Here is a 19506-nt window from a genome sequence, read left to right as displayed (position 1 = left end):
GTAAAAATCATATTTACATTTATCAAAATATTCCCAACTAGAACAAAATTCGGACAATTTGAAAGATAATTTATTAATAAATAAAACGAACCCAATTTTAAGTCACTTTTTGAATGAGCAAGTGAGTTATGCAATTTTAAATTTTCCAACCTTAATTTTTTTACTGCAGGACCAATATAAATTTGTCTACGACACCCTCGAGGAGTTTGTTATATGCGGAGCCTCGTGGTTTCCTGTCTCTGAGCTTTCCCAGCGGCTGAAGCAGAAGAGTGTCAAGAATCCAATAACGAAGATGAATGAGTATCAACGAGAGTATCAACAGATCTGCAAGCAAACACCACGATTTACGATTGGTGATTGCGCTGGCGGACATCGTGCAGACAACAGAGAAAAAAATCGCGATGTTTTGGTTGTTCCACGTAAGTATTTTTTTACATTTTATTTTTATCTTTATTTCAATGCTCATAGTAATAAAAAAAGTTTTAATATATTACAGCTGATAATTTTCGTCCTTATTTAACGAGCTTTCAAGGCAATAGTTTTACCGACTATATAAATGCTGTTTTTGTGGACGTGAGTAGTTTTTTTCTTACTATCAACTTTTATTTGTTTAAAAATAAAAAAAGGAAATTTAAATAAAAATAAAAAGATACAATTTTTCATGTCAAGAATATTTTCACTTTTTAAATCTTTAGCTATTTTTTTAAAACCCTTCCGGTGCGAACTTGATAAATTAAATTAATCACCACTTGCACTAGTTTTTACTTACTTGGAAAACTTTTTCAACCAATAAGATTGAATAACGTCTTTTTTTTTTTTTATTTATTTTCAAGTTGTAAAAACTCTTTCCCAGTCTTAGTGGAATTTTTTCTAAAGTTTTAAAGACAAATTATAAAATTAAAGTTTAAGAAAATAATACATATAAATTTTTAAAATGTCACTATAATTTTTGAGGAAAAAAAAAGTTATAAATAAAATTTATATGAGTGCAATAAAGTACCTGATTTCCAGTCCTTTACTATTACACTATCGGGCAGGCGATTATTTATTTTCCCGCTGACTAGATGAATTTATTGCTAAACTAGTTATTTTAAATTCATTGAATTATTTTTTTTTTTTTTACATTGTATGCTCACTGTGCAAACTTTTTCCTTTCTTTGTCAGATCTGCATATATTGCAACTGATTTACTTGGTCTCATTCTTTATCTGAACAAAAAGACGCCTTTATTTTGTTTCATTCCCTGATAGCCGAACTTTCTTTTCGAAATTTCTTTATTCAGAGCTTTCAGTCAGGTTAACTTTAGGTTTGCATCAAGTTTTGACTATAATATAAGTACATGAACCACAAGTTGACGTGAATCTAAAGGCGCAATTGGGATGCAAGTTAACCCAGAATTTCTTCTTTAAGTTGCGGGAAAAAAACTTTGAGCAAAAGTTACTTTTGAACCGACGGAATGTTATCGAAAAAAACTTGAAGAGCAAAATCTTACTTTAAGTTATCGTCAACTTTTTGCAATCAACTTGACGTCTACTTTTGGTTGTAGATTTCCGTCAACTTGTGATCAAAATGGCTTACGGATCAAAAATAAAACTTGATTCAGGGTTGCTTGAACTTATTCTCTTTTGAAGTTATCGATTTGCCGACGATTTTTTGGTAAGATCTCGACTTTTTCGATTTACATTAAATTTTTGTCAACTTTTAGAACTTTTTTGATCTTAGTTTCAACTTATTCGTCTTTACTTCAAGCACGAAAGTCCTTCACCTTACTTTTGATTTTCTGAACCACGTCAATAGCAAGCAGTATTTTTTAGTGTAAAATGTGTTTTTCACGTTTTACCCTAATTTTAACTTTTTGGCCTTGTAGTTTAAGTCGAATAAGTCGAAATAAAGTCAATTTCGACTTGATTTTGACTTTTCCGTCTTAAATCGTGACTAAGTAAGCCAGTTAAGTCTAAACCAAGTTTGTCTTCTGAAAAACTACTCTAAATTTCGACTTCTTCAAGTTTCATTTTTGATCCGGGAGGGTTATTAGAAAGTCCCAATCAATACAGTTAATATTCTACTAATACCTTCCGCTCATTGATGAGCTCAAACTCAGTTCTCCCAGACGAAAATTTTTCTTTACTCTAAACCGATCTCACGCGGAGAAAAAAATATTGTTCCTCGAACGATCTAAAGTATAGCAACTCATAGATCGTTACCACAACATTATGTATACTTATGGTAACAATACCGTATCGTTCCTGTAACTATCTATTAGAAAGCTGTGAGCCCTATACGACTTTCAATAAATTATTTTATTTAATCAAAATTATTTATTTATCATTTATTTATTAATGATACAGATTATTAAACGTCTCATATCATTTGCAACGCACGTGACGTCAGATAGGGCTCAGAACGATACGGTTTAGCTGTCAGAACGATACGGTATAGGTCTCAGAGCTATCTACCGTATTGTTGTCAGAACGATACAGAAGATTGTTGCAGTAAAATTCTAGTAGATAACTTTTTCGTATTGTTACTGTAACTATACAGTATACTTCTCAGAACAATATTTTTTTCTCCGTGCACGTCAGTAAATTTTTGTTTAACTCAAAAAGTAACGAGTCAAAATCCGATATTTTACTAAATATGAACTAATTTTTATTTTTATATTTTTTGATAATCTTTTATTGATAAAAGTAAAAATTTTTACTTTTGCGTAGCATAGAAATTTATAAAAACAAAAAATTTCAAAGGCAACTTTTTCACAGGGATGAAAACAAGTAATTTACATGAAATAAAATATCAAAAAATTTTTATCTTGAATATATGTCAGTAAATCTAAATATTTAATAACTTTTTATGGGATACAAATAGCTACGAGTTATTTTATTTCCATCAATCAATTTTTAATATACTGTACAGCAAAACATCTGTTCTTAATATATACGAAAAAGTATTTTTGATCGATAAACTACAAAAGATAGTCCGGTATATTTACCATTATCATATCAATGCTTTATATCTTTTCTATTCTGGCCTTAATATTTTTGTGCCCTTCTAGTGACGATAAAACATAATCTACATAATAAAAAATGAAATATAAAAGGCATAAAATTTTTTTTTTAGTAATAAAAACTTTATCATGTTTATAACGAAAAAATATTTATCGCGTTTATTATAAAATAAATATTTATATTAAAGTTAATAAAAAATGAACAATTTTTTTTATTCAATAAATTTTATCCTTTTAAAAGTTGTTATATTGCCGTGATACTTTATCCTTTGGAATATTTATTTATCTGATCATAAAAACACAAAATAACCCAAAGATTAAAAGCGATTAAGCTAAAACACTGCTAGTAGTATTATCGAAAATTAATTATTCAATTATATAAGTAATTTATCAGATGCGCGGGGATAAATAAATTAACAATTTAACATTTCGATGAATAATAATTATTAATTACTTAATTAATTTTTTTTTAAATTAATGAAATCTATAAATGTTATGAAAATCTATCAAAATATTAGTATTTGATTTGAATTTTATGAAATTATTACAAATTTTAGGTACGATAATAATTTAAGTATTCAAATTTCATTCCATATAAATTTGGCCTTGTTCTGATTCGCGGCCATTTTATTAAACTCTGATACCCGTCACTATACAAAGAGACACTTCTAATAAGTTTAACTTGCATTGAAAACGTTATCGCAAATTTGTCTTTCAACTTTTGAGTGCTGCAGACCAAAATTTAATAATACTGAGTATTGAACTTTAAAAATTTTTTTATAGTGCAGAGCGGGGCTAGTTGATCATATGGGCAAGTTATGCAATCGAAATATCTCGAAAACTAAGCAACTTACGACAAAAGTTTAAATGGTGAAAAAAAAAGGTTACGGAAGGAGAACACATTGCATGATTATCAATCGCCATCCGGTGCTCAGACTAACTAACAGAAAGCTCTGTTTTTTTTTGCGTCGAAAAAAAAAACAGGCCTTCAGAATTTTACTCCTATACTCGTATGAAATTACTTTTTCGTGATCAGTCAAGTATTCAAAGATAACTAAATTATTGCTCTTTCGATTATACATGATTATTTATTTTTAACTCTTACCATCTTTTTATAATTTAACTTTTTCTTTGTTGCCTCGTTTGGGGCTAGTTGAGCGAGGCGCGCTCCATGCATTAAATTCGTGCCGAACGTTGGTCTAAACTAATATGTTTATATACATGCAATTGTGATAGTGACAAAAATGATTTAATAATTTGGGATTATTAATTATCTAGCAATATTTTCACTCTTATAATTAGTTACTACTTTAATTTCATATTTATTTACTTAATAATTAATCTTAATTATATAACTGTGAGTACAAAAAGTGTCATAATAATCCAAAGATTGGGAAGTTTTAATTTTGTTTGATTTTATTATAAATGTCAGAGTTATAATAATAATATAAGTATGCAACAATCATACACTGAGAGAACAATTTATTTCAGCCAAATAAAATTTGTTTCAGGCAAATAAATCCCATATTTGAATGGACCCAATTAGTGTTTATTTGAGACAAAGACATGGCTCATTTGAATGAAACAATGATTTGTTTATAGTTATCAAATCTTTATTTGGACTTTTTTTTCAAACAAGGTTTGTTAACTATAAACAAATATATATTTGAATAAAATAAATGATTTTGTTCAGTCAAATAAATTTATTCATTTGGCTCAAAAAAATTGGTCTCTCAGTGTAATTATTCAAAATTTTAATTACTAAATTAAGCCAAACAATGTGTATAATTGCTCAACATAATGAATTTCCTTTTGGTTGGAGATTATCTCATCTTGTTAAAAGTGTCATTGCACAAGATCTATTTAACAACAACAACTACAACTACAATCACATTTTACGTTTCTCACTAACAATTATATGCCCCAGCGGTTTTAATTATGCAACATAAATACTCTATATACATCTATATAGTTTATTTACGGTATAAGTATAAATACAACGTATCTACATCCTAAATGCGGTATGTTACGACAGTATTACGGGCTATCTACCGCAACCCTATCACAAAATACGTATATTTATGCTATTTCCATTCTAAATTTATACGCGACGAAATTGCAATCGATCCTCTGTAAAATCGATTCATTAATTTTTTTGATTTGTTCTTATTTTTTTACATATTCTGTAGAAATAGCACAGAAAAAGTGTTTTAATCAAAATTACCCTACAAAAATATATGATCCTGAAATTGACAGATGATAAAAAATTTTCGAATTTTTTTTAAACAAATCAACTACACAAAAAAAAAAACTAAAATAATCCAAAAACTATTAGACCCCGGCTAACTTCAGTATCATAAAAAAATTTTTTATTCTGTAGCTGAATAATATACGAAAAAGTAAAAAAAAATACGTGCAAAAAAAAACTAAATTTGTATGAACTTATATATTTTTTGGTTCAGTACATCGACGTTCTCGATAGTAAACCGTCTAACTCAATATTTTATTTTTTCATTTTATAGACGAGACACAAAACGGAAAAAAGTCATTTTTTTTTTTACCTTAAAAAAATATTTGAGCATGGAAATTATGTAAATATTATTATTCAGAAAAATTTTCTCTGCTAAAGTGCATAAAAAAAATTGTCGGTTTGATTTTTCAACCTCTCGCTCTCCGAAAATTTTAAGCGTTGGGGAAACGATCGAAATTTCCGTGCATTAATTTTTGTAACTAAAGAATAATAAATAAACTTAATGTGCGTTGTGACATTCGCTAGCGGAAAACGTCGGAAAGACGCTCTGTTAAAAATGTAGAGAAGGGAGTTTGCTAATGAGAACGTCGATACAGGAAGTGGGTCGCAATTGTATAGGAAATCTATAGGGGATATTGAATGTAATACAAAATTGGTATCAGTTTTTTTTTTATATGCAGGTTTGTATTACATTCATTTTTACTCTGAAATTATATCCGTGTATCAACGTACGATAGAAGTACCCTGTACATACCGCAGAAATGCTATAAACATCCCATGAAATATTATAAATGTGCGGTTTTGAAGTATTTTTGAATATATATGTAATGTATTGGTGTAAATTTTAGAGGTCACATATTTACCGAGCAAATATAATATAGATGACTACTTTAGCTGATATTTATAAAGTATAACTGTGGGGGTATATTTTACACAAATATGCATACATATTTTTATTTTGTGTATGTATACAATCAATACGCCATATATATATTGTTTGTATAATCAAAATCGCTGAAAATTTTTTCAACGAGTTGTTGACAATCGTAAGCTGATGTATTATTGTGAAAAAATAAATTTCATGGCAGTTATATTTTTTATATAAATAAAAAATTATTTATATTTCCAATCATTTGAAAAAAAATTACTTGAATTCGTGTCTTTTCATAATTTGGGTATTTTAAAAATTGTAGTATAAATTTGAATTTTTCGGACTCAGGCTCGCTGAAAAAACATTAAATTTTTATACTGACGGTTTTCGTTTTATTTGACTACTCTAGCATTCGCTGACGTTAAATTAATTCGTTAGATGACGGAAAATAATTTTTTGCATTAAACTTTGATGATGATTAAAATTAAAATAACGGAAGACAAACGAAGTTACAAATTAAAAAATGTGGAAATAAATTTTGCATAGAAAAGACGACGGACTTCCGGTCAATATATAATGCATGGTAAAAAACTTGGGAATAATTAACAGAAAACAAGAATTCAATAATTTAACTGAAGCTGAATGTTTTTTTGACAGTTTTCTTTTTTTTTTTTTTGTTTCAAAAGTCAATGAGTCGATGAATAATTTAATTTAAAACTTGTCAACTAAATTGAGCAACTATACTCGAACAGTCACGGAGTACAGTGGCTACGGGCTATTGGCCTATTATAATTTAGTAATAGTTTATGTTGTTATTTTTTGTGTCAATCCCAAAACCCTGTCAATGGTATGCTGCTGCAATTCGATTAATAAAACAAAATACAAGTCCAATTATTTCCAGACCCCAAATAAAAACTTTGTACACTCAACATTTCCGGGAAATGATCGTGTTAATCTAACAAGATCTGATTATAGATATAATTTATAAAAATTTTGAATCTACTTTGACATCATGTACCTGAAGATCGGAACGTTTTTCGCGCAATGAAAATGAAAAAAATCATCTAATTTGACTGCTTAAAGGTGACAGGGTATTTGGAGGAGGCTGCGCTTTTCAACTGACTAGCACTTATACGAAACATGTTAAAAAATCTAGATCCAGTAGATTTTTTACATTTCATTTTGTTTTTTTATTTTCGTTCCGCGAAAAACGTTTCGATCTTCAGCCACATTTGACATCAATAAATCAAACTCGGAATTCTATTTATATCTTACGTAGATCAAAGTTAAAATTTCAATTTTAAAACAGATTTCGGATCTATGAAGATCTCAATGACTTTAAGAAAATCTAAGATCAATGCACTCTGTAAAAAATTGGGAGTGAATTCAAAGTGATTACGGATTTTGTTTTAACCTGAATTCACTCCGTTACTCTGAGTGTCGGAGTTTTAAAAAAAATCACTCCGCAAAAAGAGTAAATAACGATTTCGGAGTGATCTGAATTTTTTTTTCAATCTGCATTCACTCTGATTCAGAGCTTTAATATCAAACTAATCTTCTTTTAGAAGTGAATTTCACTCCGAGGAGATTATATAAATAAACAGTCATCCGCTTCACATACACTCCGTATTTAATCCACGTTCATTTCGAAAATTTCTTACAGTGTAGATCTAAAATTTGAAAAAATTTGGTCTAAATTAGATCAGATCTAAATTATTTTTTCCTAGATCTCTTTGAACGTTAAAATTATTTAATACTTTTTTTCTTCCAAATTTCCAGATATCTTTCTCATATAAAAGTAATCATTTTTTTTTTTGACCTGTGGTCTTGTTAGATCGTAGATAAAAACTATTTTATCCTGATTTTTATTCTTAAAAAAATAATTTTTATTTTCAGGGTTACACAAAACCACGTGAATACATAGTTACTGAATGGCCATTAAAACACACATGCGGTGAATTTTGGTCCTTAGTATACGATTACGAGTGTTCAGCAGTAGTAATCCTATGTGTACCGCCCACAACCTCAACAAACTTTCCGAGCTTTTGGCCTGAAGGCAAACACTCGAAGAAGTACGGGCCTGTCTTTACAATAGATCATATTAGCCATAATCACTATACTAACATTAAAACTTGGGTGAGTACCGACTACGTGTTGTATATTTACCCTGTGTTGGATATCTATACATATATATTTTACAAAACTTATTATTATATAAACTACGTGCATGTAAGTGACGTAATAGTTGAGCGCCGAGGGTATAAAGGCAAAGAGGGGGTGTAGTCAGTGGGAGTATGAGAGTGATATCGGTGTGTTAGAGTTTTAGTTATGGCTGTAGTTTTAGTGTAAGGATGAAAGGGTATCGTATATACATATGTACATACATCACCGACTATTTATTATAAACGGTTTCATTTTTTGCCCGCAGATATTTAGGATAAACAAGAAGATTGTGTCACTTACGGAATTGATGGCAGGAGTTAAAGCTCCGCCTAAAACGGTCCAGCTATTTCAGTTGACGTGTTGGCCAATGGGTCAAGCAGTTCCAACGTCAACCAACAGCCTCGTTGAACTGATGAATATGGTCGAACGCTGGCGACAAAAGGGAGATTATGGTCCAGTGGCTGTGGTTTCACCCGACGGTAGAAGCCGTTGCGGTGTTTATTGCGCTGCTAATGCCTGCATCGAGCAAGTTATTCAGCACGGTGAAGTTGATATCTTTCAAGCTGTCAAGACTGTGCGACGACATCGTCCTCAGCTCGTTGAAAATATGGTAATTATTTTCATTTATTTATTGAACATGAACAAAAATTGTTTTTTTTTTTCATTAATAAAACTCAATTTCGGGAATTTTCATCATTAATTACTTATTTTTTTTTTTTTAGCACTCGACTTTTATAATTCGAGACTCTGCTATATAGATTTATACTTTTTCAATTAATTTATTTCAACAAGACTTGAATTAAAATACTTTCTTTTATATTATCTAAAAAAATTTAATTATCACTTTTTTTTCTTCGACAGGTTTTTTTATTTTCAATTCAAACTTTTAAGTTTAATCTCTTTTAATTTAAACGACCGAAAACAATAATATTATTTTTATGAATGAAAAAAATTGTTTTATTAATTTAAATTACAGACGGAGTACAAATATTGTTACGACTTGGTACTTCACTACGTGCTGCACTACCTGAATAAAGATATGAATGAAAAAAAGTGAGAAAGCGAGTTGAGGGACGAGCTGTGGTTTATTGAGTTCGGGCGTGGAGCAGCCTTACCATTAACGCCCGAAGAGGCGCCAACAGACGGGGAGCCAGTGGTGCCTTGTGCCCAAGGTCGTATTGTAATTGAAACGAGCCATCCAGCACCACCGCATTTTGCCACCTGTTTAACTTACCGTCATGCGATAGCGATATCATCAACAGAAACACCGCCCACAATATCCCCGAAATTATTTCAAACGGCAAACGCATCATCTGTGGGTTCGACTGCCGATCCGTCATACGTTAGCCAGTTGATGAGCCGTGGCGCCGTTGCAAAAGGTCTTTATCACCGTCAACACTCAATAAATCAACCACAGAGTCCGGCAATAAGGCCTGAGGACTTGCGTGTGACACCCTGGTTCAGCACCACTGCAAACACAACGACAACAACAATCGACGACTCAATCACCGACTCGACCCAGGGACTTGATCGGCCTTTCGATCAAACCAGCTCGTATCCCTCTTCTTCATCTTTCTCCCGTAACAATGATAAGTATTATCCATCTTTGTCAGCAAGACCGGATCTCTATTCAACCAGAGGCAGCAGCATTGACAGCGACAGCGTGCCAATTAAAATTATATCTTCAGCCCCGAGGAAAGCTTACATGGATTTAAGTGACGCTATTGCGTTGCTCGACGAAACTTGTCCCAATCCGGACGCAAGCCCCTCATTGACACCAAGAACACCCAGAACGCCGCTCAATTTAAACAACTCGAGAAATAAACGCGCGCGTTCTAAAAGTAGCGACAATTCATCAAATTACAGCAACGAACGTCTCAGCGATCGTTCGTCGACCACTGACGGTTACAAAGAAAAACGACGGCCATTTTTACAAAAAATCGGTATTTCTAAAACGGAAGATCGACCTTTTTTATCTAAAATAGCGCCTAGGATTATTGGAAAACCTTATTTAGAAAAAATAGGACCAAGCAAAGCTGTTGAGCGACCGTTTTTAGATAAAATTGGATCCTCTAAAACGTTAGACAAATTTAATTTTGAAGCTTTGCGCGACTTGCCACGTGCCATGATTCGCAGAACGCAAACAATTGTTGAACCCTCTATCGAACGAACCCGTGAGGAGCCCAGCAGAGATGTTATATTGGTTGTTGAAGAGGAAGAAGTCGAAGAACCGCAGCTTAATAATATATGTATTGATCGTAAACGCAGTGGTAAAGGTCTTTTGTTGAAGATGTATTCCTTTGAAACAGAAGATCTTGATGAAACCACGTCAATAATTAATGACACATGTGATCCGCTAAGAGCTGCGTCACTCGACGATGTCGTCGATGCTGGGCCACGTTCATTGCCGTCTCTCGATGACAATACTTGTAGCAAAATTATTTCTAGTTCTAAAGATACCGCCTGTTCAAAATTACAGTCGACGTTTATTGACGGCGCGGAACTCGTTAAATGTCGTGTTACTACTAGCGGAGAAATCGTGTCTTCAAGCAGTGCCGCAAATGTTTGCGGTGCTGGTGGTAGTGTTAGTGGTAGTATTGGTTATCTAGGCTCACCAAGGGCCGCTGCCAGTTTGAGTAATTCACCTCGTTGGCCTGTTATAAGACACGACAAACCGTCATCGTCAGTGCAATCTCGCACACTCGATCGTAATTATAGTTCACGTGATATGTCGATAAGCGACGAGGAGGCAGCACTTATAGTACCGAACTCTCCAACGAAACGTCGTATCTCTAAAGTATCACCGGAGCCACAATTGCCAGTGAGAATTGTGCCGGCAAAAGGAAAAAATTCGTCATTACCACGAGATCTTGACGAATCACCAACAAAAACACGCCGACAAGCTTCTGAAGATATTTTACCTGACGCTAATCAGACTAAAAATAACCCCGAGTTTGAAAATTTGTCACGAGTTAAACTGCTGGATGATAAGACACGAAGCGCCGAGTTAATAATCACGTCTAAAACTCGTCGGCAAACATTCAATGACGCGATTGAGAAATTCGGTGGGTCCGACTACGGCAGCCGAACTGCGACGACCAAACGTCAGATATCCGAAGATATTTTAGACAAGACGGATAAAAAGGACTACAGACATTTGAATGATGAACGTCGCGGTATTTCATCGGATAATTTAATTTATTCACGCGAGACAGTTGTGGGTTCAGCTCCATCAGCTTCGTCATTGGGGTATCAAAGTGGTAGTGATTCGCCTTTTGCAAATAGTCAGCCGTCATCAAACAACAGTCAGGATATGTTGCGTGGTACATTTAAACTTTTGCATGACAAGTTTGAACTTCAAGATGTACCTGCCGAAAGTTATGCTGCTTTCAAAAGACGCACGCGAACAACAACTACTGCTATTGCCGGAACTTGTACGACAACGACAGTTACAGACTTTCCGATTGCTACTGAACGATTTAAATTTGTTGCCAAGGAAACTACAATAGGTCCCATTGTACAGGTAGGAAAGGTCTACGAAATAAAAAATAATAAAACGTCAAAAGTTGTACAGAACAAAAATGAAAATCAGGTTAAAGAAATAACTGATAAGCATGACAGCAAAGAATTACTTTGTTCGAGTACATCAATGACACCAACGACGACCTCGACGACAACAGCAAAGTCAGTATTGAAAAAACAAGAACGGATTGACAACACAAATGATCAGGAGGCCGACGTTGCTGGGTCACTTCGTAAACCTATGAGACGAATATTCCACGAACCCTCGCAAGAAACTATGGATCTTCTGACGGAACTAAAAAGAATAAAAAGTTTGTTGAAGACACCGTCGGAAGAGGGCAAAGATTGGGAGCTAGATTGTTTGAGGCCCGCGAGATTACCGAAGAAAATTTCACTTTCTGATAAAGAATTTTGTCTGTCTGTTGATCGCGAGAACAGCATTCGCAGACCCTCGGTATTGAGGATTGATAATAAGGAAAAGAAGTGGGACATAAAGGAAGAGGAACATAAAGATAATGATAAGGACAGAGGCAGAGGCGGCAACGAAGTAGTGATAGATGATAACAATAAAGAAGGCTGTGTAATTACAAGTGTTGCAGAGCATCCATGCGGACCAGCTTTATTTGAAAAACGATGTTTGTCATTGGATTACGCTGATGATGTTAAGCCAATTAAACCGGATGTACGAGCTATATCCCTCGCATCAGCACGTACTCCTAGGTCGGCAACTGACGAGACTATTGATTCGTTTTATCCAGATAATATAATTTATGACTCGAAAAATTGTCTATCAGATGTTTTTACTTCGTCACCGCCACCGGGTGAATCAAAGTCTCGGACTAGTCTTAGTCCAAGTCCTAGTCCTAGTCCTGTTGGTATAAACAGTGAAATTTCAAATAAAGTTTGCAAAAGTGACGACAGAGAAACGGGTAATAATTGTTTGGATGTCGATATTGCGATACCGGTTGATCAAACCGGGTCTGTAAGTCCCAAAAGAAGGGACAAAATCCAAGGGAGGACGAGCGATTTGTACGAAATTATTTCCCCGAGGTCTACGCCGTTTCGAGTTAAAAAAAGATTGGGGAGGATCTCTGTCGAAGACGGTGTTAAGCCGGAAAGTTTTACTATTGATAAGGTCGATTGTAGGTCAGTCGTAACACAAAAAAAGACCAAGTGCTTCCCCTTGTAACGGCTTCCTCTCGGCCAGCCTGCGGCCGGCGGGTAAAACCATTTTTTTTTGGCCTTTTTTTTATAAACGCGGGCTCCGGACCATTTTTGTATTTTCTTACTACGTTAAGGAAATAATTGTCTTTATTATTGTTTTTATTTGGAATCATTTTGATGATCGTTTACTTTTTTTCAGACTGGATCACCAGGTAATTGTTTTTTTAACTCTAACACGATTAATTTGCTCTTTTAACTTTTTGTATTATTTTTTAAGTCTTGTCGTAATTAATTTACCAATTATGTTATAAATAATGTAATTATGATTTAAGATGTAGAAGACGCTAATTAATTTGATTAGAGTATTTATTTTATTTGGTAAAAAAAAACTGTTTACACTGAGCAGAAAAACGAATACTTTTTTTGAGTAAAGAATTTATTTTTTAATTTAATCAAGTGACAATTCAAAGAAAGAAAATAAACCATAGGTTCCAATAAATTATGGAAATTCCCATGGGTGTATAGGAACTGTTTTTATACATTATAAGAAATATTACAGTAATTATTGGAACCGTTCCCATAATATTATGGGGGCCATTTTTATGCATTGAGAGAATGGTTCCCATACAAATTTAGTAACGGTTCCAACACTCACAACGAAATGGTCCTTAGACACTATAGGAAATATTACCGTACTTATGAAAAATGTCCCCATATATATTGGAACCATTCTTATCATGTATAGGGACCGTTGGCATTAAATTGCAGAAATGGCCCCCATACTTACGAGACGTCATCGTATTATATGGGGCCATTTTTCATAAAAAATGAAAATAATTTCCATAAACGTCAAGGAACAGTTTCATGATTTTTCCGCTCAGTGTAGAGTTAATATTATATCTGTTAGTGTACTCTATTGCGTTGAAAGTAATTTGTGTTATTAAAATATATAAATATATATATGTGTGTAAAATAAATATAAATTATGCTAATATAGTTAACGAATAAAAATTTACCACTGATAAATAAAAAATGATATTTTAAGAACGAGCTCTGCTAATAAATAAAAATAATAATTGTATATATTGTAACAAAATTATAATTATTGTTTTATCTTTTTATAAAATTGACACTGTCAATTTTCTCGCAATTTAAAGGATACACTTTTCTATAGAAATTTTATTGTACTATACGCGAAATTATAAATTATAAATAATATATAAATATATAAAAAAAAAATAGTTAAAAATTTCCTACCGACTAGAGAATTAACACAGCTTAAATTAAACTCTGTCCATACTTTAAAAAAATTTGAGTAATGAACGTGTAATTATTTATTAATTAAAAACTACACGGTATTTATTATATCTTAATTTTGAAAATTATCATTATGAAAAAATGAAATTAAAGTTACACAGAAAAAAAGGATTTTTGGCGCGAAAAATTTTGCACTGTAAACTGAGATCAAAAATTTTCTTGGGACAAGAGATAATTTCTTGTATCGAGAAATTTTTTCTAGTCTTCAGAAAATTTTTTTTTTAGTGCAAAATATTTCTTGCGCCAAAAACTCCATTTTTTTCTGCGTATAATTGAAACAATCTCAATATATTTCAAAATATAAGAATTTAAATACGAACCGAATAAATTTTAACGAGCAGTGCCTTGTTCACGGATATATTTATTTAAAAAAAAATAAATAAAATAAAAAACCAACGACACAATATAGTTACTATTATTAAAAAAGCGGGCCGGAGTTATTTGAAAGGGTCCACACGAAATTGTGATTTTGATTATTATAATAAATAAATTTCATTTGATAAATATTATTAATAATAATAATAATTATAAATAGATAAATAAAATAAAATCACAATTTCATTAAAGATGCGTCCGCCTGCCAAGTCTTTCATTTAAGAAAGACGCGTGATGTCTTTAAATAAAAAATTATAATAATAATAATAATAATAATAATAAATAAAATAAGCAGAACTTATTGTTATAAATAAATTTATTTAGATGTTTCAGTGTAAAAAAGAAATTAAACTCTGAATTTACGGAAAGTAATTATAAATGTAGATAAAAAAATATATAAAAAATAATAATAAAATATATATCGTTACATTGATCGAATATTTGTATGTAAATGTTAAGTATGTTAGGTCCTAAGTGAACGGGTATTTATATTACATATATATAATATATATACAATCCAAGCTCGTTATAAGCAATCGTCAGGAAATATTTTGCATTATGAATTGAAAACAAAAATTTTCTCAAGACTAGAAAAAATTTCCCGGTGTAAGAAATTTTTTTTCGCCATAAAAAATTTTATTTGCCCCAAAAAAATTTTTTTACTTAATTTACAATACAAGAAATTTCTTGAGGCAAATAAAAATTTTATTAGGGTGAATAAAAATTCGTGGCGCCAAGAAATCTTTTTTTTTCTGTGTAGGGAAAAAAATTCTTGAAAAAATTCGAAATTAGAGCGTCTCCTTTATTTTAATTTTTGACACGAATTCTACATGTATGCGTTACGTATGTGAACCGCATCGCGTTAAGAAGTCAAATAATCAGTAATAATTTCTAAAAAAATCAAAGATAATGACATATAAATTTTCTTTAATTACAAGTCTGCATTTATAAAATTTTGACATTTTATATAAAATATAAGTGATGTTTATAACAGCAAGGCATGAAATTTGAGCGACCAAAAAAGTGGGGGAGTTTCAAAGACGTAACAAAAAGCGCGACAAGGAGAGTTGCTTATAATGAGCTTGAACTGTATATATATACATATATTTATTTGTTTACGCGTTCGTGCCAATATGCATCGCCAATTTCATGTAAATTTAAGTGGATGAAAAAAAAAACATTGAACACACTATTATTATTTATGATTATAAATGTCTTATAGTATTAGAGTTTGAAGAAAAATGAAATTTGAAAATTCGTGGATGTAGTTAACGGTGCCAAAAAAATACACAAACTATAAAATGTATGTTAATAATTGTATGTTACTTTTATAATTAATGAGATTAATATTTATGTATTGTGTATATGTACATGGGAATGATATACAAGTATATTCACTAATATGTATAATACAAAATTTCATGTGGACGTATATTTATAGATAGATAATTATTATTATCATCATTAATATATAAAATATTTATATTAATTCTAGAAGATTGAATCATAAATATTTCCATGTTAATTAATCGTACAAATATTGGTTTGATTACAGACGAAAATATAAATATTTAAATTATCGAAATATCAGCGAATATTTATGAACCATAAATGTTAAATGGTTTTAAATTTTTTTAAATATATGATTGTTTTTAGGTAAAAATTAATTTATACAAATTTGAGATTATTGTGTGCAAGGTTTGAATTTATTAACTACAAGGTTAAAAAAAAATTTGAACTTTTAATTAGTAGAATATTATATTTAAATGTTTGATTTTTAATTTTACGGCTGATTTGAAAAATTTTCACTAATAATTAAGATAATGTTAGTTCTTACAGTAATTTTTTGAAAATTTTGTGAGGTTTTAATTTGATTTTATTGAATTATAAAAAAATTGTCAATACGATTTATATACGGCACCCATGATGACGTTGTTTGGAACAATTAGCAATGAAAAAACAAAATTACATATACTTAACAGAACACAATTTATAATCAATAAATAAATAAACTATCAGGTGATTTAAACCAAAACAAAGGTTAATTATTTATCCAATTTAGCGACGTTTCGTTTCCGGGTCAAAAAAATAACTTGATTTTGAATTTTTTGATTTGGTTAACTTGATTTTGGCTACACTTACTTTGTTTAACTTCGATATGACTTTTTTGATTTAAAAATTTAACTCAACTCAGTAAAATTCAAGTCAAGTTTGATTTTGATTTTACTTAAAAATTTAAGTTAACTATATACAATTCAAATTAAAGTCAAAAAAATTATAGCAGTCAAAAGTAAGTTAATTAAATAAAAGGCCAAGTCAAATAAGTAAAAGAAGTCAAAATCAAGTTTTTTTTTTGACCCGCGTTGGGTATCCCAACTTCTTCAGGCCTTGTATTGAAAATTGTGTCTTATAGATCAACAAATCGTCGCTAAAATGAACAAATAATCAACCTTTATTTTGGTCTAATTACCCGATAGTTTATTTATTCACTGATTATAATTATGGACCTGAATTCTTACAATAACTTATAATTATGTGAGTTATACTTCAATTGATTTAAAAAGTGGCGCTTTTGTGAAAAAAATTTTCGACCAAACTTTTTTATTTCGATCTTGATAAACATATTGAAGTTTCTTTTTCCTCTCAATAATCAACTTTTAATACAACTATTGTTATTACAAATAAAATCGAGCTCTTATAAATTGAACAGCTCGAGCAATCGTTGCCAGTTTAAAAAGTAAAAGTTATTACCAGACCACATTAAATAACGCGTACTCGGATTCAAACTTCTATAAGTTTTTAAATTTGTATGAATTTTTTTTCGTACTTATTTTTACAAGAAAAAAACCAATTTAATAAATCGTATTTTTTTGTTATTATTATAAGAATGTTTCTTAGTTAATTTTTCAAATCAAATTATAAAATGATATTTAAAGTGTGTTGTTTATTAAATTTATTGTTTGCCATTAAATATTATCATATATATTTATATATTTATATGAATGGTTTCAAGCCTAAAAAAAAGTTTAATTTTCGTTTGTAATCTAATTACTCATATATATTTACTCATTTAATATAAATATTTTAATGTCTAAAGTTTGAGTCGATACATATTTTTATATTTTTATTCAAAAAAAAAAAAAAGAAAACATAAAGTAACAGAACAGGGTTTATCAGCAATTGCAAAAAATTATGCTTAAAATCTACACTTTATAACTTTTTACCAAAAGCTTGACTTAAAAAAATTATCGATTACTGTTATTATTTAAACTTTTACAATTAATTTTTTATATTTCCATACTTTACAATTTGATACTTAAGCATAACAGCCATCCGTCCAACTTTTCGGCTGTTATTTTATATAGATAAATAACTAAAATGTATCATACATACATAATCTATTGTTATAATTAATAGCATTAAAAAAAAAATTCATCAAATTTATTTTTTTTTTATTAAAAATATGAAAGTATGTATCGATAAAATTTTCTCGCGGGCGAGATTATTAACTAACTTTACTTTCCAATGGCCAACTACTTGATGTTAAAAATTAATAATTAAAAACATTAATCACACTAAAAAAAAATTATACGCACATATACCGTATAAAAATAAATATATATATACATCCAGAAAAAAATGGATTCTTTAGTGCAAAAAATATTTTGCATCATAAAAAGAAAAAAATAATTACCGTAGGTCAAATAAAAATTTTTTGCGCCAAGAAATCCTTTTTTTCTATATATATATAGATGTATGCTTGCATAATATGCGTCCAAATATTTTCCAGTTATTTGCAATTATATACATAAAGTATAGGAATTTTACGAATTTTCTATAATTAAAAATAAATATACATATAAATAAATATAAAAAAAAATTTAATAAAGCCGTAAAAAAAAATGCAGGAACGCTGAGCGTATTGACTATATTCTAATTAAATATAATAAATAATAATATAACTTGGATTGCTTGACAAATATATGACTAAAAAAAAAGATTCCACCCATTTGTATGTCCGTTATAAAAAAATATATAACGTATGTTTATTTATGTACGTGTGATGTGGGTGTAAATAATAAAAACATAATATATACTCTAATTTTTATGTAAGACCAATAAAATAATCTGTCACTATAGTTTTTCTTTAAATCTTACATTTGAATCTGGCCGGAAATGTTAAAATTGATAGAACAATTATCGAAATCTCGCGACTATGTAATAAATAATTTTTAAATATATAAACACTGTGCGTTATTTGATTATAAATTTTTTAAAAAGCGTGATATGTGACCACTAAAAAATTACGATACAAATATATATATATATATATATATATATATATATATATATATATATATATAAGTATATAAATATATGAATTATTATTATTATAAAAAATAATATATGAAGGATTAGTTATATGTTGTTGTAAATAATAAATAGATTGTACGTTGTATTTAAAAAATTAATGAGTTTTATTTATTATTTATTTAGTTTATGGTGTTTTAAAATTAATTACTTTTACTTTTAAGTTTTTATTATTTCAGCTCTATTCATTTCTTTAATTAATCTGTGATAATTTAATTCGAAATTGAAGCATTGGTTTACTTTTTTTTATTTTGTACTATCCATGTTGCACTTGCGCAGTAAATGGAAAATTTGTCCAGGTTCTTCTCTTACACAAAAGAAAGTTTTTGCGAAATAAAAACCTAGACTTAATTATAGGTCAAAGCATCGAGACTTATTTTTAATTTTGCATTTAGAGGTTTTGTTTGAGAGAAAAGTTTGGATAAAAATTACTACACTATAAAAAAGCGGAAGTGAATTTAGAGTGATT

General features: G+C 30.1%; 2 protein-coding genes across 3 annotated transcripts in view; both read left to right on the top strand.

Moving 5' to 3' along the window:
* The window catches only part of LOC130669900 (protein bicaudal D), a 94417-nt gene extending 85014 nt beyond the window's left edge, over positions 1 to 9403 (top strand). For both annotated transcript variants that reach the window (XM_057473049.1, XM_057473048.1), the window contains exons 9-13: positions 170 to 419; positions 497 to 573; positions 8022 to 8261; positions 8554 to 8898; positions 9265 to 9403. In XM_057473049.1, coding sequence (XP_057329032.1) covers positions 170 to 419; positions 497 to 573; positions 8022 to 8261; positions 8554 to 8898; positions 9265 to 9345 — 993 coding nt within the window. In that variant the 3' untranslated portion in view covers positions 9346 to 9403. The remainder of the gene's footprint in view (positions 1 to 169; positions 420 to 496; positions 574 to 8021; positions 8262 to 8553; positions 8899 to 9264) is intronic.
* On the top strand, positions 9349 to 18982 carry LOC130670543 (uncharacterized; the record flags this gene model as incomplete). The annotated part of the gene is made up of 1 exon (XM_057473961.1): positions 9349 to 18982. A coding segment is annotated over one exon (3651 nt), but the record flags the coding sequence as incomplete, so codon positions are not given.
* Positions 18983 to 19506: the final 524 nt, after the last annotated feature.

The sequence above is a fragment of the Microplitis mediator genome, chromosome 6, assembly GCF_029852145.1.
Source record: "Microplitis mediator isolate UGA2020A chromosome 6, iyMicMedi2.1, whole genome shotgun sequence".
Classification (NCBI taxonomy): Eukaryota; Metazoa; Arthropoda; class Insecta; order Hymenoptera; family Braconidae; genus Microplitis; species Microplitis mediator.
Note: the sequence above shows the minus strand (reverse complement) of the source record. Positions and strands in the feature narration are given on the sequence as shown.